Source organism: Lissotriton helveticus, chromosome 7 (genome assembly GCF_964261635.1).
Source record: "Lissotriton helveticus chromosome 7, aLisHel1.1, whole genome shotgun sequence".
In the NCBI taxonomy this organism is placed as follows: Eukaryota; Metazoa; Chordata; class Amphibia; order Caudata; family Salamandridae; genus Lissotriton; species Lissotriton helveticus.
Window position 1 is genome coordinate 114,620,676 of NC_136068.1, and position 27,052 is coordinate 114,647,727.

At 45.0% G+C, this 27,052-nt stretch overlaps 1 protein-coding gene across 2 annotated transcripts in view; it reads right to left on the bottom strand.

The window, feature by feature from the left end:
* The window catches only part of PCMTD2 (protein-L-isoaspartate (D-aspartate) O-methyltransferase domain containing 2), a 162,297-nt gene that overhangs the window by 11,728 nt on the left and 123,517 nt on the right, over positions 1 to 27,052 (bottom strand). For both annotated transcript variants that reach the window (XM_078651649.1, XM_078651648.1), the window contains one exon: positions 14,150 to 14,273. In XM_078651649.1, coding sequence (XP_078507775.1) covers positions 14,150 to 14,273 — 124 coding nt within the window. The remainder of the gene's footprint in view (positions 1 to 14,149; positions 14,274 to 27,052) is intronic.

Here is a 27,052-nt window from a genome sequence, read left to right on the forward strand (position 1 = left end):
AGATTTTTTCCCTGGGCGGAGTTTCGTTTTTTCCCGTTCCCTCCCCTTTCACTGAAAATGATTTCAGATGCGCTGTCCATTCCCGCCCCCCTCCGTGTGCCTCCCCGCCCCCCCCTCGCTGTCCTGTGCACGTTTCCCGCCTCCCTCCCGCCGTCCGTGTCCCCTCCCACCGTCCGTGTCCCCTCCCACCGTCCGTGTCCCCTCCCGCCGTTCGTGTCCTCTCCCGCCATCCGTGTCCTCTTCCGCCGTACGTGTCCTCTTCCGCCGTTCGTGTCCTCTCCCGCCCCTCTCCCGCCGTCCGTGTCCTCTCCCGCCCCCCTCCCGCCGTTCGTGTCCTCTCCCGCCCCCCTCCCGCCGTCCGTGTCCTCTCCCGCCCCCTGTGTCCTCGTAGGTGCTTGTTTTTGTGTGTGTACAGCATTTGCCAATCCCTGACAACATGCTTTCACCCAATCCATGACTGCGCTGTTCCCCAGGGGCGGGTTAAAGAACTCCAGCGGCGGTGCCTAGAAGCTGTGGCTGTGCACGCGCAGTCGTCTGTCTCCCCGAGGTTTGCCGTGGACTTGGTGGGCAGCATTCTCGTGCAGGGCAGTACGCGAGAGTAGCGCAGTCATTCCCCTGGTTTGAGCTTCTAGCTGTTTACGGTCAGTTTCACCCCATCTTTTGCTACTACTGTCAGGCTGCCAGATTAGCAAAGCGGCGCTGGGATTTTCCTTCTGTCGTAGAGACCACGTGTTCCACTGCACACTGTGCTCTTTTGTTTTTCAATTTTCGCTAATGCGCGTGAAACCAGAAAATAGTACCAGTGGCATTTCTGTTCTTGGGTATTCGTGCGACGAGCATTTGACAAGATGGGGCTAATGAGGTGGTGGCGTTATGGTGATCCAATATATTTTGTTTGTTGTTTTATTTTGGAGTAGGTTTGCTGGTGAAGGTTGAGCCCGTCACCCCTTCCTCCTGTGCACTCCCTACCACCCCATGCATTATGCTTGCTCACAACCGTCACCTCTACCCCATGTAACGCCACGTCTGCCTCTGCAATCTGCTCTCATCATGCATCACCTCTGTTCCCACTGTGAAGCGCTCCGACGCCACTGGGCAAAGTCCGCGCTACACAAAAATGCATAAACAATTAATAAACAAATAAATATTTAGAAACCAGTGAAGTGTCTTTTCTACCTGGCGTTCCTGCACCTTAATCGGCAGTGAATGAGTCATAGTTACGCATTGACATCACTCTCTTCTTCTAATGCTGTTACCAACTTGTATAAACAGCACCCAATGCATCCGCATGAATCTCTCGCATGTCCATCCCCATCGCAACCCAACCTGCCCGCCCCATAAAAGACCACCCCTCCCCTGTCCTTCCAGGCCATGTGCCCGCCTATCCCCTGCTTCGCGCCTGATCTCCTTGTCATCGCCCCCTCCCCTCTGCTCCTATTGATGTTGTGCTGAGCTCCGCGGCGCCCCCGCACCATCCTGCCGCGCGCCACTGTCCTGCAAGACACCGCCTCGTCCCTTCACTTTCCGAAACCTTTGTTACCTCTTAATTACGAGCCCCCCCCTCCCGCATCGGGTCAAGTCCGGGAGTGGATCCACTCCATTGTCAACTACGCGATGCCCCCTTGCCCGAGTGTGGCACGAGACCTCTTGCCCTCAGACAGCACCGCAACTCAGGCCACAAGGCCTTGCATTTCCTCGCATTCCTCCCTCCCCACCCGCCCTTAGGTCGCCCAGCAGGCACCCCCCACCAGCTCATGCCTGACCCCACCGTCCTGCGCCAGCAAAACGAGGACCCCCAGCAGCCCCCTGTCCCCAGAGGCCTCTTGTGCCGTCCATGGTCAGCTAATATTGCGGGAAGTGACTAACAAACTTCTTTTCCCTTCCGCCATCTCCCTTCTCAGTGTTTGCTCGCCCACCGACTCTTAACATTTTACTTGCATCGCCCACTCTGCTCGTTTGTCAAGGGTAAACTATTTATGGGTTTACAAATTACGTAATTAAGTTACAAGATTATTACAATTACTCTTAACACAAAGCAGCAGCTACATAAAAGTCGTGTCCAGCAGCAGCACTAGCACCACCACCAGAGGCTTGGGGCTCGCCCGCCCTGCTCTGCTGGGCCCTGCTGCTGCTCTGCGCCCCGGAGAGCTCCGCGCTGGCAGACTTCTCAGGTAAGACCCTCTCTGCTTCCCGGCCTGCCCTCTCGCGGCCTGCCCTCTCGCGGCCTGCCCTCTCGCGGCCTGCCCACTCGCGGCCTGCCCACTTGCGGCCTGCCCACTCGCGGCCTGCCCACTCCCAGACTGCCCTCTCCCAGCCTGTCCCCTCCCTGTCCACTTCCAGCCTGCCCTCTCCCAGCCTGTCCCCTCAATGCCCTTTCCTAGCCTGTCCACTTCCAGCCTGCCCTCTCCCAGCCTGCCCTCTCCCAGCCTGTCCCCTCCCTGCCCTCTCCCAGCCTGTCCTCTCCCTGCCTGTTGTAGTGTCCCGGCGGCAGCAGGCAGGAGCGTGCACTGCGTCCCCGAAGTAACAGCCCTAAAGCAAGCAAGAAGTACGCCCCCCTCCCACCAATCCCTGTTAGGTAGTGGAAACTGTCCAAACTGGGGTGCAGACAGCCCCTCTCACCTTTCGGCTTGGTACCACTGCACCAGCCGCACTACTTCCCTACTGACCGTTCTCCACTTCAGCCCCGTCTAAATTACAATTCCTGCTTGTGACCCTTTTGCCTGCTTGTGCTTGTTTTCGTGACCCTGTTGCCTGCTTGTGCCTCCGTGTGCCCCTGTTGCCTGCCTGTGCCTCCGTGTGCCCCTGTTGCCTGCTTGTGCCTCCGTGTGCCCCTGTTGCCTGCTTGTGCCTCAGTTTTCGTGCCCCTGTCGCCTGCTTGTGCCTCAGTTTTCGTGCCCCTGTCGCCTGCTTGTGCCTCAGTTTTCGTGCCCCTGTCGCCTGCTTGTGCCTCCGTGTGCCCCTGTTGCCTGCTTGTGCCATGTGGGTGTGTGTGGAGGGCTCTGTGTGGCTGTGTGTGTGGAGGGCTCTGTGTGGCTGTGTGTGTGGAGAGCTTTGTGTGGCTGTGTGTGTGGGGGGCTCTGTGTGGGTGTGTGTGTGGGGGGGCTCTGTGTGTGTCATTTGCGAGAGATAAAGCTAGTGGCATTGTAAATGACAATGCCATTTATTTATGTTAAAAAAACATAAATAAAAATAATGTCAAGAGCAATGCCAATAGCTCTAACTTTAACAAAGGCGAAGCCATTGCATTGTAAATGCTTGTTAGTATTCAAACCCAACCTTGGCATCGCTCCTTTACGGACCCTTGCCCCTATGTTTCACCTCCTGCAAACAACTCCCACCCACGCTCCTTCTCCTTTCCTTTTAATTTAAACCACTCATCACTTCTTCAAGTATTTTTCCGTCAAAATGAATGTCGGCCCAGTCGGTGTAAGAACAGTCACCAATCTTGAACGCTCTCTAACAGCAGCACCTTCATCTAAAAAAAGACCTTGTATCCACAATGGGCATAACCCAGGTCTTGGACGGAGCCTTTAACATCAGCATCTTCATCTAGAAAAGTCGGCTCACTTCCAGAATGGCCATAAATCAGGTCTTGTACAGAGCCTCTAACATCAGCATCTTCATCTAGAAAAGTCTGCTCACTTTCAGAATGGGCAAAGCCCTAGAAATTAACTAAAAGTGACAGGTGCCACACCCTAGAAATGAACTAAAAGTGACAGGTCCCACTCCCCGGAAATGATGCATGTGACCACCTGTCCCAAAGGGGGCAGGATGCCATAGAGGTGGTCTGTTTTGGAGACTAAGCGCTTCCATCCGGCGGCACAAGCCATTGTCAAAACCAGTAACGTTGCAGCCCATATTCTTAGGAGCTTCCTGTCGAGCTTTCTCGTCCACGCTCTCTGGTGATATGCTCCGATTATAATGATTGAGCGTGGTGTATCCACCCTTCAGCGGGATCCATTTGATAAGTTCCTCTTTCTGTATTCAGGCTCCGAGTTGCTGTACACGGCTCTTAAGGATGCCTTATATGTTTTCTAAGCAACCCCTAAAAGAGACGTACACCTCTATATCACAACTTGAAAACATGGCATCATAGGATTCTCGTTCGCTGGGGTCTCCAAAACAGACCGCCCCTATGGCATCCTACCCCCTTTGGACAAGTGGTCACATACATCATTTCCGGAGAATGTGACCTATCACTTTTAGTTCATTTCTAGGGCATGGCACCTGCCACTTTTAGTTCATTTCTAGGGTGGGGCACCAGTCACTTTTAGTTAATTTCTAGGGCGTGGTACCGGTCACTTTTAGTTCATTTCTAGGGCGTGGCACCTGTCACTTTTTGTTCATTTTGAGGGTGTGGTACTGTCACTTTTTGGTCATTTTAAGGGCGTGGCACCTGTCACTTTTAGTTTGATGAGGAAAGGTATCCCTTTAGACTACTGAAGTCCCAACACACTTTTGCTCCTACCTCCGAATCTAAAAAAAATCAGCAACCAAGTCTTGCTCTTTTCCCGGAAATGCTCCGAGCATATGGAACTCTCTACCTTGTGCCCTTTGATACAACCCATCCTTCCCTTGCTTCAAAAGAGACCTGAAACTCCTCCTCAACAAATACTTTAACTCTTAGATTACTGAACTTGGTTAATTATTTCTTGTACAGGACTAGACCCTCTGTCATAGTCGGCTGTTTACTTGCCTATGCTGTCTATTAAATCCTATTGCATTGTTCTCTTGTTTTGGGTTTTGCTACTATTATCTTTGATGTGTACTATTATCTATTGAGTCTCGCTTCACATGTCATTGCGTGCCTGATTTATTGTATTCTTTCACGATCATGTAAAGCGTTCGGATACCTCCGGGTCTAGCTAGTGCTGTACAAAACTAATAAATAAACATAAATAAAATTCATCTAGAAAAGCCCACTCATCTCCGGAATAACCCAAGTCTTGGACAGAGCCTTTAGCATCAGCATCTTCACCTACAAAAGTCTGCCCACTTCTAGAATGGGCAAAGCTCGGGTCTTGAACAGAGTATACAGTGAGTACCAGCGTTGGATTGGTAACGCGGGCACTCGGGCAATGCTCCAATGTTCCAAATGTGGGCTGTATTTTGGAGCAGTATGGGGGGCAGATTTTGGCGGTTGCGTTGTTGTTCGGATATAGTCAGCGGCCCAGTGGGTGTCTGAGTGGCCTTTCTGGAGGCAGATGGGCGCTCATTACCTCACGTTTAGCAACAGCCAGAGGTGTCACTTTATTTCTCTCTCAGGGCTGGCCCATTCATTAATGTATGCCTACCTAGCAGGGCAGGGGTCATGAGCAGAAATGGCCTCACTTGTTTTCAGTCACCAGTGTAAACGAATACGTGCAATTTTTTACCCACTCCCCCCCCTTTTTTTTTTTAAATAAAATTTAGCCGAAGCTTTGTTTTGAGGAAAGGCAATATACAAATGTGGGCCACTTTTTTTTTTTAGCGTGCCCGGGCCGATTTTGAATCCCAATCCAACACTGGTGTACTGGACTCCAAGGCATAATGTTGGGTGCAATACTTAAGATATGCTTGGAATGTCTTAATCATTACTTTCCCCAAACACAACTTTTCAATAACCATGCACTATTTTATGTTCTTCCTGTGTATTATTTCTATGTGTGATGCAGCAAATTAATAAATACAAATATAAAAGGTCGGAGCAAAGTTGGTCCCACAAAAAAACATGCATAAGGTAACAATAGCTTTCCAGAACGAGATATGATGTAGTTACATAGTTTTTGTTATACCGCCATCTAGCGGCTAGATTCGGAGTTGCCTCTGGAAACATTTGTAGTCTAGTGGGCAGTGAATATAGATGGATGACTTATGTAATGTAACCCATAATAAACAGACTCCCACAATATCCCTCGAATTTTTGCACACTTCGGATTATTCTTAGTCACAGTTAGAAAACAGCTCTGCCTTAATAATGTCATTCACCTCTGGGTAATATTGGGGAGGTATCTGGTTGGGATGGTGAAAAATGTAGTGTAGGGGAAAGCCTGATGAGGATCTCTTGGGAACCTGCCTAGAGGTGGATAATATTCCAAATTGCAACTATGTGTTGGAATACGGTATGGAAAATATTCGTTTCACGCACCTGCGAGTGACAGACACCTTGCCGTCACTACGACCTGTCGGCCATGTGGCAGGCAGGCTATCAGGTCAAATGTTTACGACGGCGCTCCGCCGATGTACTCTTACTGCTTCCCCCAGCTCTAAGAGGGGGTGAATTGGGGGTGTGGTGGACAGGAGCATCCCCAGCTTATGGCAGTGTGAAATAACTTATCAAATACAATGGATTCTTCATTAGCTTTATTCAGCATGGGTCACAAGCAACAACATCAATAACCCACTGAGAGAAAACAGTTGGCACAAGGGCGAAAACAGAGTGGTGGAGGGAGGAACCAAAAGAGGGAAAAGCTAAGAAAGAAGGTAGAATACAACACAGTGCTTCTCCTCTACCAAACCCCAAATAACCTACACATTGTTAAAAATACTTCTAAGAAATCTCATATTTACTGTACTCTTAATGAGGGCATGTTTTCTGTAGATTTCCTACACTGTTTGTGCTGCCAAATGCACCCTGACAAACAGACCAACCCCGCTGTTAAGGTTTAAGAAATACTGTTGAATATCATCTAGAAAAGCCCGCTCGATCCCAGAATGGCCATAACCCAGGACTGAACAGAGCCTTTAACATCAGCATCTTCATCTAGAAAAGCCCACTCATTTCTAGAATGACTATAACCCAGGTCTGAACAAAGCCTTTAACATCAGCATTGTCAGCTAGATAAGCCTGCTCATTTCCAGAATGACCCTTACCCAGGTCTGAACAGAGCCTCTAACATCAGCATCTTCATCTAGAAAATCCCGCTCATTTCCGAATGGTCATAACCCAGGTCTGAACAGAGCCTCTAACATCAGCATCTTTATCTAGAAAAGCCCACTCATTTCCAGAGTGGCCATAACCCAGGTCTGAACAGAGTCTTTAACATCAGCATCTTTATCTAAAAAAGCCTGCTCGATCCCAGAATGGCCATAACCCAGGACTGAACAGAGCCTTTAACATCAGCATCTTTATCTAGAAACCCCCACTCATTTCCGGAATGGCCATAACCCAGGTCTGAACAGAGCCTTTAACATCAGCATCTTCATCCACAAAAGCCCGCTCATTTCCAGGATGGCTATAACCCAGGTCTGAACAGAGCTTCTAACATCAGCATTTTCATCTAGAAAAGCCCGCTCATTTCCAGAATTACCATTACCCAGGTCTGAACAGAGCTTCTAACATCAGCATTTTCATCTAGAAAAGCCCACTCATTTCCAGAGTGTCCATAACCCAGGTCTGAACAGAGCCTCTAACATCAGCATCTTCATCTAGAAAAGCCCACTCACTTCCAGAGTGGCCATAACCCAGGTCTGAACAGAGCCTCTAACATCAGCATCTTTATCTAGAAAAGCCCGCTCGATCCCAGAATGGCCATAACCCAGGACAGAACAGAGCCTTTAACATCAGCATCTTCATCTAGAAAAGCCCACTCATTTCCAGAATGATCATTACCCAGGTCTTGGACAGAGCCTTTAACATCAGCATCGTCAGATAGAAAAGCCCACTCATTTCTAGAATGACCATAACCCAGGTCTGAAAAGAGCCTTTAACATCAGCATCGTCAGCTAGATAAGTCCGCTAATTTCCAGAATGACCCTTACCCAGGTCTGAACAGAGCCTCTAACATCAGCATCTTCATCTAGAAAAGCCCACTCACTTCCAGAGTGGCCATAACCCAGGTCTGAACAGAGCCTCTAACATCAGCATCTTTATCTAGAAAAGCCCGCTCGATCCCAGAATGGCCATAACCCAGGACAGAACAGAGCCTTTAACATCAGCATCTTCATCTAGAAAAGCCCACTCATTTCCAGAATGATCATTACCCAGGTCTTGGACAGAGCCTTTAACATCAGCATCGTCAGATAGAAAAGCCCACTCATTTCTAGAATGACCATAACCCAGGTCTGAAAAGAGCCTTTAACATCAGCATCGTCAGCTAGATAAGTCCGCTAATTTCCAGAATGACCCTTACCCAGGTCTGAACAGACCCTCTAACATCAGCATCTTCATCTAGAAAAGCTCGCTCATTTCCGAATGGTCATAAGCCAGGTCTGAACAGAGTCTCTAACATCACCATCTTCATCTAGAAATTCCCGCTCACTTCCAGAATGGCCATAACCCAGGTCTGAACAGAGCCTCTAACATCAGCACCTTCATCGAGAAGAGCCCGCTCATTTCCAGAATGACCATTACCCAGGTCTGGACAGAGCCTTTAACATCAGCATCGTCAGGTAGAAAAGCCTGCTCATTTCCAGAATGACCATTACCCAGGTCTGAACAGAGCCTTTAACATTAGCATCTTCATCTAGAAAAGCCTGCTCATTTCCGGAATGGCCATTAGGCAGGTCTTGGACAGAGCCTCTAACATGTGCATCTTCATCTAGAAAAGGCCGCTCATTCCCGGAAAGGCCATAACCCAGGTCTTGGGCAAAGCCTCTATCAGCATCGTCAGCTAGAAAAGTCCTCTCATTTCTGGAATGGCCATACCCCAGGTCTTGGACAGAGCCTCCATTCCATACTAAACAGCAGAAATGTCCCACTGAATGGCCATACCCCAGGTCTTGGACAGAGCCTCCATTCCATACTAAACAGCTGAAATGTCCCACTAAATGGCCATACCCCAGGTCTTGGACAGAGCCTCCATTCCATACTAAACAGCTGAAATATCCCACTAAATGGCCATACCCCAGGTCTTGGACAGAGCCTCCATTCCATACTAAACAGCTGAAATGTCCCACTCTCTAGGTCAAATAATAGAGTTTCCACATATTATAGTATGTAATCTCCCCCTTTGAGTATGGCCTTACAGCTAAGATAATGCTTTTGTTTTCATTGCCTAGGTACTGGGGCCCCCTACACGATTTAATAACACAAGGGGGGTGTGGACTGTGCAGCTAGAAGTTACAATGTCTTGGACACGTGGTGAGGTGTGCTGAATGCTCTACAAAGCATTCTCTTTCCAAGCAATCTCTCAAAGAGTGAGGACACAGTCTTCTCCATCAGGTGAAAAAACCTTCAACATCTAGTGCAAGAAGACGCAAAAAGATCATGGCCACGTGTCTCATAGTGCAAGTTCATCTGTTGAACAACCACTAGCATTGCTGTCAGAAATTGTTAATTAAGCTATTTTCTAAGCTGTTTGGACAACCTGGATCTTGATCTGCTAATAGAGGAGTTGCTCATTGGCGCCAGTGGCACAATGTTTGTACTCTCCAGGGCAGTTCTCACTGAACCTGAACGTACCACGAGTTCGTTTTGGTGATTTCCAACAGGAACAGTCTTGGTGGTCGTGACCGGTTCAGTCATCTGAATAGATACGGTCTCTGAACTTCGTGAATTTAAATATGGATACACAAATGAGATCATACACTGACTGGCATCTGGTGAACTTCGCTCCAAGCGCACTATATGCCCATTGAGGGATGCGAGCTCCTTATAGGCTTGACCTACCATAGGCAGCAAGCATGCTAGATGCATTGTTATAGGATAGCAAGCTTCTTTTATTGATAGTTATAATGCACTCATCCAAATCCTGGATTGAACAGTGTCCTGCAGAGTTAAAATTCTGGTTTATGGCTGATGGGATCAAACAGAACATCTTTGGGTTAACCAAGGGTACAGTATGTACACCTCGGTCCGAACGGTCTTGGACCACCTTCTATATGGTCCACTTTTCCATGATGTTTCCTACGATCTGCATAATACGAAACTAGATGTCTAAGTTGCAATGGGGTTGATTTTGTGTTCCATATTTACAATTTTCTGGACATGTGCCTGGTACCCATCATCAATAATAGAAAAGGAACTAACTTTTAATCACAATTCTCCATCACTTATCGCAACTTCGAACCTATCTCATCTGATCGATGAGACTCCAGAAAATGTAAAAGAGAAAACGTTTCTATTGCACATTTCAAAGCAATTTATTTTCAATTATGAAAACTAGAAAAGAAATTGGGCTATAAATAAAGGATGGATTGGATAGATAGGCAGCATACTTAGTTACAGGTCTCTTTAAGGTGGAAAGGCTGACTAAATACCCTATAATGAAGTATAGTTGCATTTAATAGACAGTTCATTTGTCATGAACCTAGAATTTGAAGCTTTTATTTCGGTTCGCTTAGAAGACAAGCAAGTGGATTTAGCGAAACTATCCATAATGAAGAACTAGGTTTGCACACACATTTTTTCATATTACCTTGATATTCATAAACACGGATTTGTACAAAAGCGCAACACCATGATTTTAAGGTGAGAAAACCAAGGGAAAGGAGCACATAAGACCAATACAAACATACATACAACATGTTTTTTGTGTAGAAATGTTGCTCATTTTGAGATCACCTCTGTAATCAAAGGCTAGGGTGCAGAGGCTTGCACACGAAGGAGTGATGTCTGGCTACCTTCTATACAAATGTTGACAACTGTCATGTTCCTCAATAGCTTTATTAGCTGCCTTGCCTCACCGAACCTTCTTTCCTTTACTTTCCATTCATGGTGGGAAGATGAGTAGGATGGCTCATGCTTGAAGTGATTTTAGAGCTGCATTCTAGTAACTAGACTCCACGGGTTCCTTCGCAGTTTTCTATAGGTTTGTCCTTTGAGGCTAACATCAGTTTGGCCTTGCAGTCACAAATCGCCTTATAGAGTTTCTAAGAACACAAGTTACATGACATCCCATGGTGCCACATGGTGTTCCCAGGAAAGACAGCCAATGTCTGTGGTGGAGTCACAGACTCTAGCAGTCGCTATTGGAGCACAGCTTAAAGCCAAAAGACTTTGAAGGAGAAATCCCAGAGAAAAAGACCATCCTTGACAAAAAAGTCATCAAAAGAGAGAAAAACTGAGGAAAAACCCCATCAGCTCTTGATTCTCTGGCTGTGAAGTTGAAGAACAAAGGAACTGACACCACTGGTGCCTAGGGTACTTTGTATGGACGTTGTGCATCATGTCCGGTGAAGTCACACTGACCAGTAAGTGGTGACTCATCATGGCTGAAAAACATTTCTAGATCCAATCAGGTCCTTTGGACATATAAAAATGTGTAGGCGCAAGGATCCAATAGAAAAATGGTTTATATAGTTCTAGAATCAGAATGGTTGGCTCTAGCCAATGGACTCAACTCAATTAATTTGTATTCAGAGAACAGTCCATAGGCAACACCAGACTTACAAATTGGCTGCCCTTAGTGTGGTAGAGAAAGTGCAAAAATTATGAGAGCTACACAAGGGTTCTGTGCAGTCAATGTATTACAGGAGTGTTTTCATAACCTCTAGTGGTAGAAAGGACACTTTGCTGTATTCTGTGGGCTAGGGGAAAATGTCAATTGGATATTTTGCTTGATGTGAAAGGGGGGGCACACAAATGCTGCTAAGAACGTGGTGTGTGTAAGCAATATCATTGTACCTTCAAATATACCTCATTTGTTGCCAAAACTTGTAACCCACTAATTATAGAACGGTGACAGGAACCGGTAAAAAACATTTTCCATGACAATGCTTTGAGGACAGAGGTTTAAAAGGAGGGCCCAAAAGCCCTGTCGGAACAACATTTAATTCTCACGTGTGAGCCAGAACGGTACTATCGAGGTTTATCCCCATCAGCCCTTTCGTGGAGGATCAAATTACTATATCCTTATTTATTTTATTTTAGGTGTTTTCTATAGTGCGATCAAGACCCAAACATTTGGGTGTCAGAGCGCTTTACATTTCAATCACTTTTAAAATCCACAGAAATATAATTCTATAACGTCCAGACCATGTCTAAGTATTTCAGTAACATTGGCATGTGCTTACCCTATATACACCACATAAAATGAAGAATAATAGAATCATTAGAATATACTAAAGCATGTCATAACATAGTTACATTTAAGATCAGACCATTCTTGAGGACTTAGATATCTACATTGGTTATAGCATTGCAAGCCTAGTCAAATATAATTGTAGATTAGTTGAGGTACCTGACCATCGACAACATCGCTGTTGGTAGCCGAGGGACTGAGAGTAACCCCTTCGCTGAAGGTAGCCATCAGAGCTCAATCCATGAAAGTGGATTGATTTAAGAAGAGAACAGATTCTTTGTTCTGTTATTAGGATTACGGTAGTCCAGCTCACAATAGCTTATTTGAACAGCTGATTGAATATAATCTCCCGGATGCTTGAAGATTTCTTAAGAATTTCAGTAATACCTGTTGAATGTTTATAGGAGAAATTTACCCATCAGAAAGGACTTAGCCTCCTTTATGAATTGTGGAGCATCTGTGATTCTTCTAATATTCGGTGGGAGCGAATTCCAGATCCTTGGTGCAGCTCCCGTGAACGCTCTACTGTATGTACTTTTCTTACGGAAGAGTGCTGGTTTCAGTACAAAATCTGCAAATCCCCTTTATGGTCTACTGCTTCTAGATAGCGGAATGTTATGGGCCAGGTAATGTGGACTTTTGTGGTGTATTGCCTTGTGTGTAATACACGCAATTTTTAGCTCTATTCCTGCCTCGTATTGTAGCCATTTGAGCGCTTTCAGATGTGGTCGAATTTTGTTGATCCTGGTCTGGTAGCTGCATTGAGGCAAGCTTTTAGGGGAGCTGTTGAGAACTTAGGAAGCCCTGATAGAGTTGCGCATTTATACTCAATTCTTGATATTACCAGCACCTGGAATTCTTAAATATAAAAACAAGTTCTCTATATCTTTAATATATACCTGCTGCCAAGTAAATATGTACTGATGTGTAAGCCAAGGTAGACTGATGGAATATTAACGAACATTGAATTGTGGCTTGAACTACAGCATTAACAAAGTCATGGTTACATGCAATGCAACCATTCAGTAAGCAAGTTCACTTGGCACCACAGCGTGCCAGTGCAGCTGGGCGGTGTGCTGCTGTGAGGGTTAGCCTACACACCTCAGGCAATTTAAGGTACCCATATTTGAAGATTTCTAATGCTAAATTGGGAGGACGTGGCTTGAGTTGCACAATGTTGCCTCCTTGTTGGCCGAGCATAACAAAGTTAACTAGCTGCAGACTACAGTTTCAATTCTAAGTGCATCTTAAGTGCAACAACATTGGATCCAACACATACTTCCTCACAAGACTATGCCTAAATAGGGCTCAAGGAGATTGTTGTACAAATACAATTGGTTCACCTGTCTAGAAGGAAGGTGTTCAGAAATAAATTACCAATATAATGTTATAAACATGGCACAGGCGGCTATCCTGAGGACCAAGTCTGGCCCAGGCTCCTCCTACCGTTGCTCTCCTCACCCTGTGTTCCATTAACTGGTCACCTTTAGAACGTGGCACAGCCACACAACATCCCCAACAGAGCACCGCAGGACACCAGCTGCTATAGTGGAGTAAGATAGTTCTAAACTTGCCAAGGGTGCTGCACCAATTATTAAAGTGTATGCTCACCTTTGGTTGGAGGACCAAGCATTATCATTTTGTAGTGCATCAGTTAGTGAATCGTAGCTAGTCAATTTTATGTAATGGGAAAAGCGAGAAAAAAAGCATTTTATTTTCATTTTATTAGCAAAACACATATAGTGCCACATGTTCACAGCAATCAAGACCATGAAATCCCCCCAAATCTCCCATTTTTCCCTAGTATTTGGAAGCAATCAAACATATGGGTCTCCAACGGGGTTATATACTTTAGAATTCCAGCCACAGGGCATGAAACCGGAAAGATGCCACAAGGCACGACAAAGAGCTTCTGGAATCGAAGTCTAAAGGAATGGGGAGTAAAACAAAGCGCTCTGATACAGAAATTCATATCGGGAGCTTGGAGCACTCTCGGACCTCAGACTGTAATATAGAAGTTATACTCCCCATATTTTCCCTCTCTCTCTCTCTCTCTCTGCTCCTTCAGCTGCATTCTCTTTTTTCCTCTCCTAGCTCTCTTTTTCTCAATAGCTGTACTTTTAGCTATCATTTGAAAGGCTCTCAGAAAAGACATTTACGTATGTTTTTTCAAACTGGCGAACAGGAGGGAAATGTAGAACACTTACGCAATTGAACAGTCTTTATTCTTCCACAGTCAACCTTACTGGGTTGAATCAGGGGTGCAAAAGAGACGGCCAGGATTTTTTTTGTCTCCCAAGACGAGGTGCCTGTGCGTGTTATCTTGGTCAGCTGGGTACAGAAAAAACAAGCAGAAGTCATAGGCATACCCATATCCAGAAAGACGTCTTTACATAGTGTGGTGTACACATTCATGCAGCTCTGTATCAAGAGCAGTCCTTTTTTAGGCGAAACCCAAATGTGGAATCATGTTCTTCACCATGCATTGTCACAACTGCAAAAAGCTACTGAAGGAAGACCTTGGAAGGGTTGGGCAAAAGATTAAGTAGACACTGGAAAGCAAGAGGGGAAAGCAGATGTAATCGATAAGCGTGGGAAATGTGAACGGAGGATGCATTTCAATATTTATTTTCTGTGAAAAGAACCCTTTTGAGGACAACATTACCTTTACTGCTGTTCAGATTTTACCCTGAGTGCTGAAAATTGCAAAAACCCATTGTTCATGACAAGGTCAGCTCGTCATAAGCACACGACCAGTGTACTGCATGACGAGCTGACCTTGTCATGAGCATGGAAGGGGTTAATCAGTCTCAGACAAATGCACAGCAATAACCATCTTGCTGGCACCACCGCTGCCAATGAGTGACAGCAACATAACAAAAATAATATTAATAGAAAAAAAACTGGAAGTGCATCACTGGGGTAGGGAGAAGTGGAGTAGACAAAATACTAACAAAGCAGTCTGGTTCTTAAAATATTCTTCTCGAAAAGTGAAAACATCCATAATGTTAATACCACAAAAGAGCACGGCAGCGGGCCATAGATGACCGCACTTCCCCGTGTTTGATTAAGAATAAGTATAAACAATTCAATTCATATCCGCTTGCACTCACTATAAGCACCTGCTGCCAAGGTGCGACCTGTGGAAAAGTAAATTTTGCCATGTTCTGTGTCCCTACGTGTCATCCATCATATGTTATGTGTGCATGATTAAATATGCATATGTATTCCCCATGTTCGATTCAAGACACAATTATAGTTGTGTCCACCTCTAATATGCCAGTTTCCAGTTCTCGTGAATACTACGAATATCAGGCCTATGTAAAGCTACGTTGCCACGTTTCTCAGTGTGCACGTTATTCCATTGTAAAGTCCCCGTTTCTAGGCCTCAAAAGGGCCTGGACACCAGATTCAGCTCCTGTCTCCTGAAACCTCGCTGAGGAGCGATACAGCCCCCACCTGTATCCTCGACCCTTCACTTACTTCCTGCCTCACAGTGCCCGGTTCAGCCTGGCTCTGCCTCGGAGTCTGCCAAAAGTATGTTATAGTTCCAGTTATCAGTTCAGTCCTCCTTCTCTGCATTCCTAAGCTACTGAACCGCATCAATAGTTTCCGTCATTGTCTAGCCTTCACGTCTCCACGTTAGAGAAATACTGCATTTAATGGTCATTTAATATTCTTCATCACTATGTAGAATAATGCATGGTCCAGTCTTAGTGTCTGTTAGCCTTTCCTCTCCTGACTTCTAGTTTATATCAACATGTTCTCTAAACATCAGATACTAGATACTGTTTAGGTACATGTCGCCCTGACTCTCCAGACTTCAGTCTCTGCTCCTAGCACAGAGTTCATAGCCCCCAGCTTCTCCTAGTGATACGTCATTGCTAGTTTGCGCGCACCATCAGGTTAGAGGTCCCGGCTCCTCAGGTAGCCCCCTCCATGGTTTCCGCCCCATTCATGACATATTCTGTTACGTTTGCATCACATGTCTATGTATACGCCCTGTTACACCTCTTTTCACCCTTATCTTTCGCGACTGCTACGCGTCACGCCTTTTGCTCCACCCACTGCTACGCCTACTGCAATGTAATGCTATGTGTTTGCGTTATGTATATATGCTCATGCACTGTTATTAAAGAAGTCATCCGTTCCCCTTGTCCCGATCCTGACACCAGCAGCGCTGCTGGGCCCTGCCATCCTATTCCTATGCAGGTTGTCCTGTTCCTGTCCTTTATGCTGTAATAAACCTGCGAAACTCCTACTACCTCGAATCTTGACTCTTATTTATTGAGCTATCTGTTATTCATTTATACATTCAAAAATAGGGTATTATTTATTTATTTACCACATAATGGCGCCCGAACAGGGACTTGCCCTTTCCCCACGCGTCGGTGAAGCCACGCCGACCCCATGACCCTCTGCAGTCGTGACGGAACTCTTCTGCGCACCGGCAGATATTTCTGCTCCAAGTATCCCTCAGGCCCACGGAGGAGACGGAGGAGGCGGTCCAGCATCCAAACGAGACGGTGGAGGAACGCGCCGAGTCCCGACCAGAGCCCAAGCCGAGAGTCCAAGGTCCGAGGTATCCGGAGGTCCACCCGTAACTGAAGTCCGAAGTTCGTCGTCCGTCGTCGTAGCAGTCCAGTCCAGTCCGAGGCCTTCCGTTCTTGCTGCCCGGTGAGTACCGTTACTGGGGTGGTATCTAGACAGGGTCAATTTAATTGACTCTGGTCCGTGGGTTGGTGGTACACAGACCCACAAACGAAGTATCCACTTCGGTGGATGCGGGTCCTGACGTGTCTCTTTATGAGACCGGTAAGTTTCGTACTGTTTCAGCAGTGCATCTAGTTCCTGTTCTAGTCAGTTCTGTTCTCGAGAAAATTCATGTATTCTGTGTTCCGTATTCCAGGTAGTACTCTGTTCGAACTGTTATTTTTAAATGTTCTTCATGTATTTTAATGTCGTGGTATGAATGGGGAATAAGTATCGTGTTCATTGTGTATTGTATTGTGTCTAGATTATAGTTCAGTCATGCCGCTCTTTTCGAAATTACGTCAGTTAAAAACCAGAAAGGGTCTGCTGGAAGCAGCAGTTCCAGTTCCGCCTAGGGACAGTCCAGGTCATTTTATGTATCAGAAGCATGGCATAAGCGCCATATTGTATCTAGATTTATGGGTAGAGTATACCAAACAGTTAGAAGAAAAGTATAGATGGCCCGTATCGGGTACATGGGATGCCGAATGCATCATGCGAGTAGAAGAAGCATTATGGAAAAAGAAAGCCAGACAGTCACAGAAAGATGCCATCGAGTTATGGCGCAAAGAAGCTCATAAAAGAACTGAAAAGGAAATCAGAAAGTCAGAATTAAGTAGAGAATCCTTAGAACGAGCACAAGAAAAAGAACTAATCGAGATAGGTGAACAAGTCAAAGCCGAACAGTCAGACAGACAGAGGCATGCCCTTAATAGGGGTATGTATCCTCTCTTTGCCGAGGGCTTGCCAAAAGCGACCCCAGAGGCATCCAGTAATTTCCCGCCACCATTAGTTCCGACCAAGCTACGTCACAAACAGACCGCAGCTGATATTTTTATTTCGTCCTATTTGGACGACACAGTCCCAGAATATGCAAATCCTGTTCGCGCTCCGCCAGTCCCTGTAAATCAGGCACTTCCCGCTCCTCCAGACACCGGAGTACCTGTTACGGTACCCCCGGTCCAGCCCGCCATACAAGTCCAGCCTGCATTTCCATTTCCCACTCTGCCAGGACGAAGAGCCTCAGTAGACGACTCTAGTTTAGGGGCCGCAGGGGGAGGTACTCCTCAAACCCCGCCGCCACACAAGCGTTTAACGACAGCCGAATTACATGCACAAGCATCACAGCGTACGCCCAGACATCAGACTGTAGCAGAAATAAGAAAATCCCTTGCCGAATGCGGCTATGATCCAGTCCCAGGCGAGGATAATATGGTTTTATATTCATTCCGCGTAAGAAAGGTGGCCGAGTATCTAGTCACCTTACCGAATATGAAAGAAGATCTAGACAGAATATATCGTTTCATCCGTACAGGGGATGATCCAGAAAGCATTAGCGAGGCCATGTCTCAAAGGAAAGCCGAGATCCAGCTCATGATATTAAAGTTTCTGATCAATTGTCTAATAAGAGAACAAGATTACCCGTCTAAAGATCCGGCCGAAATGAAAATCCTGACAAGGTGGAGTGATAATATAGCCGAGGGTAAGCACAAGACCGTCGGTGCTATGGAGAGTATGTACAAGAAAATCCGTAGAGAAATAATAAAGATACACGAACAACGTAAAGCAGCACAAGTAAGCGAGAAAGAAAGTAATTCTGATACTGAAGAGATAGACGACGAGAATCCCGCCAGAATAGCGTATGTAGGAAAATCTAGATTTCCAGATCGCCATTTACGCCTAGAACACAAGTCTATTTTTCATTCTCCAGCACCAGAACAAGGTTCTCTAGAACAAGTGTTTCAAGCTACCGATCACATTCTGAAATCACGAATCGGTTACAGTGAGTTAAGTACCATGCATGAACAAGAACTAGCCCGATCAGCAGTCCGATGGATTACTGATTCTACCACTTTTCCAGACGAAATAGTGGCACAAATGTTTCTGAAAATGCCCCCAGCCGAGCAACGAATGGTGGGTATGTATATGATTCAGCACCTCATTACATTGTATGAGGGTCAACACTCTGATCCAGGTCCGTTACATGATGTCCTGAACGAGTTACTCCAGTATAGATGGAAAGGTTTAGGTACCGACTTAATTAGTGTCATTCTAGAACAGCGTCACAAATATAGAACGTTTCTGAACCCGCATTTTGTTCATGTCTCACCCCCAGAAAGTAAACCATTTTACATGGAGAGACAGAATCCGTTACGAGAAGTCCACCCAGTCAGAGGAACGGGTGGCGAACTAGAACGAGTGTTTGTTTACACTCCGATTACAAAGATGGAACTCCTCGAGATGAAGAAATTAATTCCCTGTCATGACAAAGATCCAGCAGGGTTCCATAGAGAATTAAAAGACATGCTCCGTATGGGAGAATACACGTATCCAGATATAATTAAAATGTTAAAAGTTCTGCTGCCCGCAGGGGTGTATGAAAAGCTCAAGGAAAAAGAATGGGAGGTGGGAGAGAAAAAGATCGATTGGGCAGTTCTAGAAGCTGAAGACAAGGCACGAGTACCAGGTACCGGTCTCGGAGCGAAATGTAAAGAATTACCAGAATTATTAATACAAGTTTTACCCAGATTATTGACAACTAGAAAAGAAGACTGGGATGCAATCTCAGCCTGTAAACAGAAGCAAGATGAGGATATTAGTGATTTTTATTCTAGATTTGAAAAATGTTTCAGCATCAACAGTGGCCTCAAGACGAGTAGTGAGTCATACCCTCACCTTTTTGTTACTAAATTAGTCGAGAATTCAAGTCCACAAATTAAAAATCGAGTTTTGAAAGTCGAAAGTACCTGGCAAGCTAATACCCCGTCCCAGATGTTGCAGATGCTTCAATACCACCAGAACAGAATCAGAGAAGAGCAAGAACACGAGAGAAAACGTATGAAAGACACGAAAATGAAAGTACTAGTTGCACAATCTGTTCCTCAAGACAGTCAGAAGAGGGGTCCAAATCAAGCCAGTCATCCTGCAGCTCCCGTTAAAGGGAACTGCAATTATTGTAAACAGCCAGGTCATTTTATAAATGAGTGTGCAGTTCTGAAACACAACATAGCTACTGGTAAGACTAAAGAAAGACCACGTCCGCCTAGACAAGAACAAGTTTCACAGATTCCTCAGCCACAGAATGCACAACAGACAGTTACAACACTGCAGCCTATTGCTGCAACACAGCACGTCACACAGCAGATGTACCAGTATGCACAGTCTGAGTATCCAGAGTACCAGCAGTATTCATGAAACAGCCTAGAGAGGGAGGTAGGCTTGCCTCTCATCGAGATACCTGTAGATCAAGAAGGTCCCTATGTTCACAGTCAAGTATTAGGGAAAGACAGAAAGTTTTTGATTGATACAGGGGCAAGTAGGACCACAATTAGTCACGCCGAAGTTCCAGGGGCTACGCTCTCAGGCTCAAGAAATGTTTCCCTTGGATTTTCAGGAAAACCTATCGTAAATGAGATTTCAAAGCCAGTTACTCTAGAAGTAGGTCCATTGTCACGCACTACTGATCTGTTACTTACTAAGTCATGTCCAGAAAATCTATTAGAATATGAACAAATGGGGAGCGTGAAGAATCGCGCTCCACACCCAGACGCACTGCGGTATTGAGGATACTAGATCCACTCGTTGTAATCCATTTATCCAACTCTTAATTTTTTCAAGTATTTTTCAAAAGTGTTTGTCATCTTTTTCTTCTTTTCTTTAACTGTGATCCACATATTCGACGTATTGCGTTATTCGGAAACTTAACGTATTAACTTGTGCCCATCCAGGCTTCATCGTACATACGAATCCAACGCAACAAGTAGTTCAGAGCAGTATTTCTTTATTTATTCATGACCCAACAAATTGTAAAGCATTCCATTAATAATCTCTAAAACCTTACTTTCGCTTTATGTAAATCATTTGTATTAAACATTTCATAAATTCACTTTACGTAAAATAATTGCACAAGTACATTTCCGTTCTGTTATATCCGTTCCCTCTATCTCAAATCACGCTCTATTCTTAAATACGAGCAAAGTCATACTTACACCTGACACCCGTGCTTATTGTTTTACCAAATTAGATACAATGTATTCCTACTGCAGAGAACACTGAGCTCTTTAACTGAACTTACTCGCGTTTTCTAACTTCCCGCTTATTCTACCTCCCGCGATTAACCGACTTCCTCATTAGATGCCGATGGCTTGTTTTAAAGAAATATTATGATTTCAAATGGTCTACTATAGACAAGTTCTATCAGATAAACAATTTATATCTAACCATCACACGTACCTGCTCACATATTTCTTTTTCACATAGCCCCGAGTTGGTCTTAGACTACCGATTTCTCCATTAAGATGTTCCCGCGTTCTCTGCCCAATTTTAAACTAATTTAGCTCCACCCCATCACGTGTGCTTCCCAAACAGAACTGAGTTACCACAGTGTTATTCACATAAGACTACAGTGACCATAATGCAATTTAAAAATTTTTAACAAAACCATTCCTAAGCGGAACAAAATTATATTATATGAAGTGACATCCATTATTATACAGCCGTGACTGGAATGCGTATCTCATTTCACGTTGCCTCCTTATTTACACACTGTTCTGAGCTCGCTGATAAATGTTATGTGGAATCTTACATGAAACGTAACTTTGTTTTAAACTGTTTTTCGATAGGGTGCAACACCAACAAAAGGGCAGTGAATTTAAACAATGAATGAGGTGGTGTGCACACCGATGTTTATCAACATATTCCATTAGGGTTACTTTGCAGGCTTTATCAGTTGCGTGCAGACTGGATTTGGCATAGCCCCGATGCACCATAAACATATGAACAAATGGGGAGCGTGAAGAATCGCGCTCCACACCCAGACGCACTGCGGTATTGAGGATACTAGATCCACTCGTTGTAATCCATTTATCCAACTCTTAATTTTTTCAAGTATTTTTCAAAAGTGTTTGTCATCTTTTTCTTCTTTTCTTTAACTGTGATCCACATATTCGACGTATTGCGTTATTCGGAAACTTAACGTATTAACTTGTGTCCATCCAGGCTTCATCGTACATACGAATCCAACGCAACAAGTAGTTCAGAGCAGTATTTCTTTATTTATTCATGACCCAATGCATTTCGGGCAAATCTCTTGCCCTTCGTCAGGGGTAACTGTGAATCAACAAATTGTAAAGCATTCCATTAATAATCTCTAAAACCTTACTTTCGCTTTATGTAAATCATTTGTATTATATAGAAAATCTATTAGGCATTAAAACACTGAAAGAGTTAGGTGCAGTTATATGCTGTTCCCCAGAGGGAATACGATTGTTCCTACGTGACTTTAAGGGTCACTATGTATTACGAGATTTTGATTCAAGACTGTCTAATGTTCCGCAGCACTTATGGGCGCAAGGTCCAACTGATGTAGGTTACATGCAAATCACACCCTATCGTGTGACTCTCAAGCCAGGTGTAGTGTTACCACGAATCAGACAGTACAGATTGCCACCTGAGGCTGTAGCAGCCTTATCCAAAATTATTGACGAGCTCATGGCTCAAGGAGTGGTTGTAGAAACTGACTCCAATGTATGCAATTCTCCGATCATTCCAGTCATGAAACGTACTGATCCAAATGCACCCCCAGTATATCGATTAGTGATTGACCTACGAGAGCTTAATAAATGTATTATTCCGCAGTACCCAGTTGTCCCAGACATCTCTTCCCTATTAACGGCCATTGATTCCGAAGCCACGTTCTTCACTGTAATCGACCTCAAGAACGCGTTTTTCAGTGTTCCTATTCATCCAGACAGCCAGTTCCTTTTCGGATTTTGTTTAAATGGAAGGAGCTATATGTTCACACGAGCTCCTCAAGGTTTCACAGAAAGTCCTAGTATTTACAGTCAAGCACTCAAGAGACAACTAGACAACATTCACATGCCAACTGACACTGCCCTGCTCCAGTATGTCGATGATCTACTGATCACAGCCCGTTCTGAACGTGCTTGCGAGCAAGCATCCCTTACAGTCTTGTATTTCCTAGCCGAGATGGGGCACAAGGTGTCCCCTTCTAAGCTTCAATTCTGTGTCCAGCAAGTGGTCTACTTAGGACACTTACTGTCCAAGAGGGGTAGACAGTTGACACCAGACCGTATCCAGTTAATAGCGAGTCTTCCTCAGCCCAAGACCCAGAAGGAGGTACGTGCTTTTATTGGCCTTACTTCTTATTGCAGACAATGGATTCCTCAGTATGCATTTCTAGCCAAGCCACTGATACAGTTAACGACACAGGAGGCAGCCGTATCGACTGTCCTCCCTTGGACATCTGAACATACACTTAGTTTCAATGAGTTAAAGAAAGCCCTATGCCAAGCTCCAGTTCTAGCTACACCGAACTACAGTAAGCCTTTTACACTTTTCGTTACTGAACGCGAAGGTACAGCATTATCTGTTCTCACACAAGATCAGGCAGGACAATACAAGCCCTGTGCTTATTTTTCGAGCACATTAGATCCTGTAGCCCAGGCTCTGCCTGCGTGCCTCAAGTCAGTTGCAGCCACAGCACTAGCTATCAGACAAAGTGATTCCATAGTCTTAGGACACTCCTTGACAGTACAAGTTCCACATTCCGTGGAAGTTCTTTTAAACCGAACACAAACTCAGCACTTGACAATTGCACGTTTAACAGGTTATGAATTGACACTGTTCCAGCCACACATAGAAATCAGACGCTGCAACATCCTGAACCCTGCTACACTGTTACCATCAGTTACTTCGAATTCTGCCACACATGACTGTGTGGAAGTAGTTAACATTACGACAAAGCCAAGACAAGATCTGACAGATACTCCGTTACCAGATCCCGACCTGACACTTTATGTGGATGGTTCATGCCTGAGAACTAGTACAGGAGAACTAGTCGCCGCGTATGCAGTGACTACTGACACTGAAGTTATTGAAACACACCGTATTGACACCCTGTCCGCTCAAGCAGCAGAGCTAGTTGCTCTGACACAAGCCTGCATACACGCCAAGAACTTGAAAGTTAATGTTTACACAGATTCACGTTACGCATTTGGAGTTGTACACGACTTCGGAGTGCTCTGGCAGGAGAGAGGTTTCATGACTTCTCATGGAACCAAGATTCAGCATGGTCTCCTTATTCAAGCTCTGTTAGATGCCATACACTTACCGACATCTATCGCTATCATGAAGTGCAAAGCACATACGAAAGTTACTGACACCATTTCTCAAGGTAACGATCTAGCAGATCGCACAGCCAAGCTTACAGCACAGACTCTAGACATTCCAGTTAACATGACACACACTCCAGATCCGATTACATGCATGACAGTTAAAGACCCTACACAAGATGTCATAGACATACAGTTACACGCTACTCCCGAAGAAATCAAGAAATGGTCCGAACAAGGAGGGGTCCAGACAGATCAAGGATGGTTAACAAAGGGTAGAGCCACATGGTTTCTCCCCGACTCTATGGTTCAAGTCATTATTAATACCGCACATAGTCCAGCACATTTAGGAGAAAAAGCTATGTTAGACAGTATCCAGAACATTTGGTTCAACAAGCATTTACGAGCTGCAGCCAAGCAGAAAGTCCGTACCTGTATGATATGTTGTCAGTTTAATCCAGGTAAAAGTGTCCCGGTGGAACAAGGTGGATTCCAGCCCCCTGACCACCCTTTTGAAGTCCTCCAGATGGATTATATTCAGATGGAGCGATGTCGAGGTTTCAAGTATGTTCTTGTAGTTGTATGCGCTTTGTCCAGGTGGACAGAAGCATATCCAGTCCCAGATTACACAGCCGCGACCACTGCCAAGCAGTTGGTTCGTGAGTTCTTCCCCCGTTATGGACTCCCTAGAGTCGTATATTCTGATAACGGTCAGCCATTCTCATCTGAACTCATGAAGCATGTTTCCCTGTTGTTAGGGTACCAGTGGAAGTTTCATTGTGTACGCCACCCTGAAGCAGCCGGTCTCGTAGAGAGACATAACCAGACTCTGAAAATCCGAATTGCAAAAGTGTGTAAAGAGAAAGGTGTGGACTGGCTGGTAGCTCTACCAGTCGCTTTATTTTATATGCGCATGGTCGCACATTCCAGATCAGGTCTGTCCCCGTATGAGGTCGTTTTCGGCCGCCCCCCTAACATGTGGGGTACTCCTAGACCCCGAAGTATTACCGATGTTTCAAGTAATATGCTGACAGATTACCTAGCTTCCTTGATGTCTGCCCTCAACTCATGTCGTTCACAGGTTGCCGCCGCATTTCCAGACAATACCGAGGTGGCACCGCATGAAATCGTTCCAGGATCCATGGTATTGGTGAGGAATTTCGACAGATCAAGTCCGCTGGAGCCTCGCTGGAAAGAGCCCCGACAGGTCCTCCTCACCACCCGTACAGCCGTGAAGTTGGAAGGTCGCAAAGGCTGGGTGCACCTTTCTCATGTAAAACAATTTAATGGACTGAAACCCGTCTTAAAGAACATTTCCCAGGATTTGAAGGATTGCCAAAATATTGTTCTCAAGGACTGTCCCGCGAAAGACATTGCTACAAACCCTCCCCTGTTAGAGAAAACTCCGCAACAGGAGTATAAGTTAAAACTCCGGTCTAGTAAAATAAGTCAGTCAGTTTGATTGTCTAAGTCCTCCCCTAGGTGAAACGGTTAGACTGTTTCTGACATGTATAAAATAGACCCCCATAGTGAGAGAGTTAGTCAAAACTCAATTCGATGTATCGTTTTTCTATGTTTCATATTGTTTCTCAGCATTATGATTTCCTGCACCAGTTATGCATTTTTCTTGTATTTCCCAGTTCTTCATGTAAATAAGTCTGCTAATGCTACAGTAGAGCACACGTTTAGTGATCTGCCTCCTCATGAACTCTCTTACCGCCTCGCTATGCGAAATAACTCATTCATCCGCATGTTACATTACTCACATCAGACCAGCAATGCCACTAATTGTTGGGTGTGTGGTCGACTCCCCCCTTTCCAGACACCGAAGGGAGTTCTGCCACTTTTTCCTTATCCATTCTCACATAATGGTTCGTGTGGAGCATGGTCCACGTTAACGTCATCCTCAACAGATATGTCTTTTCTTAACAGTACATGTTTTCCAGACAAGCAAGGTCTTCCCCACAGAACAGGGTTAGATCTAGAAAATGAAGTGTATAATTTAGGTAATTATTCTTCGAATTTCATGGTCTTGAATGTTCAGTCTGATACTACTCCAGACTTACCTGCTATTTCAGTACTACCAGTCAAAGGCGAATTATGTGTCCGAAATTATGGTTCTGTACATGTAGGACATAGTGATTGTACTACTATTGTCAAGTATAGTGACAGTGGGAAATCTATCTTCAAAACTTCACGTCATTCTTATTTTATTTGTGGTCAAACTGCATATGTTCGTCTGCCCCTCGATTGGGAGGGAACCTGTTACATTGCCTTCCTACTGCCACCTGTTTTTCTAGCCCCACCTGATTATCATAGAAACACACATCTAGTACACATTAGACATAAAAGGGAGTCCCCAATTGTCGATTATACTGAAACTGCTCTAGAACAGTATACAGATTTCAACAGAGGTTTCTTTTTCTTTATAGGACCTATCCAGAATAGTAAGCTAATCCGTAGGTTAACCAGAACCCTCGAAGCTGTAGTAAATGAGACTGCCTCTGCTCTAGGTAACTTAACCGAAGAGCAATCTGCTATGAGATTTGTCGTTTTACAGAATCGTCTCGTCCTTGACGTCATACTGGCCGATAGGGGCGGGGCCTGTAGAGTCATCGGATCTAGTTGCTGCATTTTCATTCCAAATAACGCGCCGTCTGTTTATTCAGCTATAACCAGACTCCATAAAATTGCCCATCTGTTACACCAAGATCCAGGCACCTGGACATGGTCCGGTTGGTTCTGGAATATAATTTCCGCATGGGGATGGAAAATATTGTCCTTCCTAGGTATTGCAGTAGCGATCATATTCAGCTGCTGTCTCTGTATACAATGTGGCCCTGCGATTTGCGGCATTTGTGCTACCTCTTGTATTCCTGGTCCCAAGCCCCGTTCTAAATCCCGTTCCAAGAAAATTCGAGACGAGCAAATGATACTGTATGAAATGATAGACGGTATCATGAAAATTGATGTTTCCTGATGGAAACGTAGTGACAAGGAGGGAATGTGGAAAAGTAAATTTTGCCATGTTCTGTGTCCCTACGTGTCATCCATCATATGTTATGTGTGCATGATTAAATATGCATATGTATTCCCCATGTTCGATTCAAGACACAATTATAGTTGTGTCCACCTCTAATATGCCAGTTTCCAGTTCTCGTGAATACTACGAATATCAGGCCTATGTAAAGCTACGTTGCCACGTTTCTCAGTGTGCACGTTATT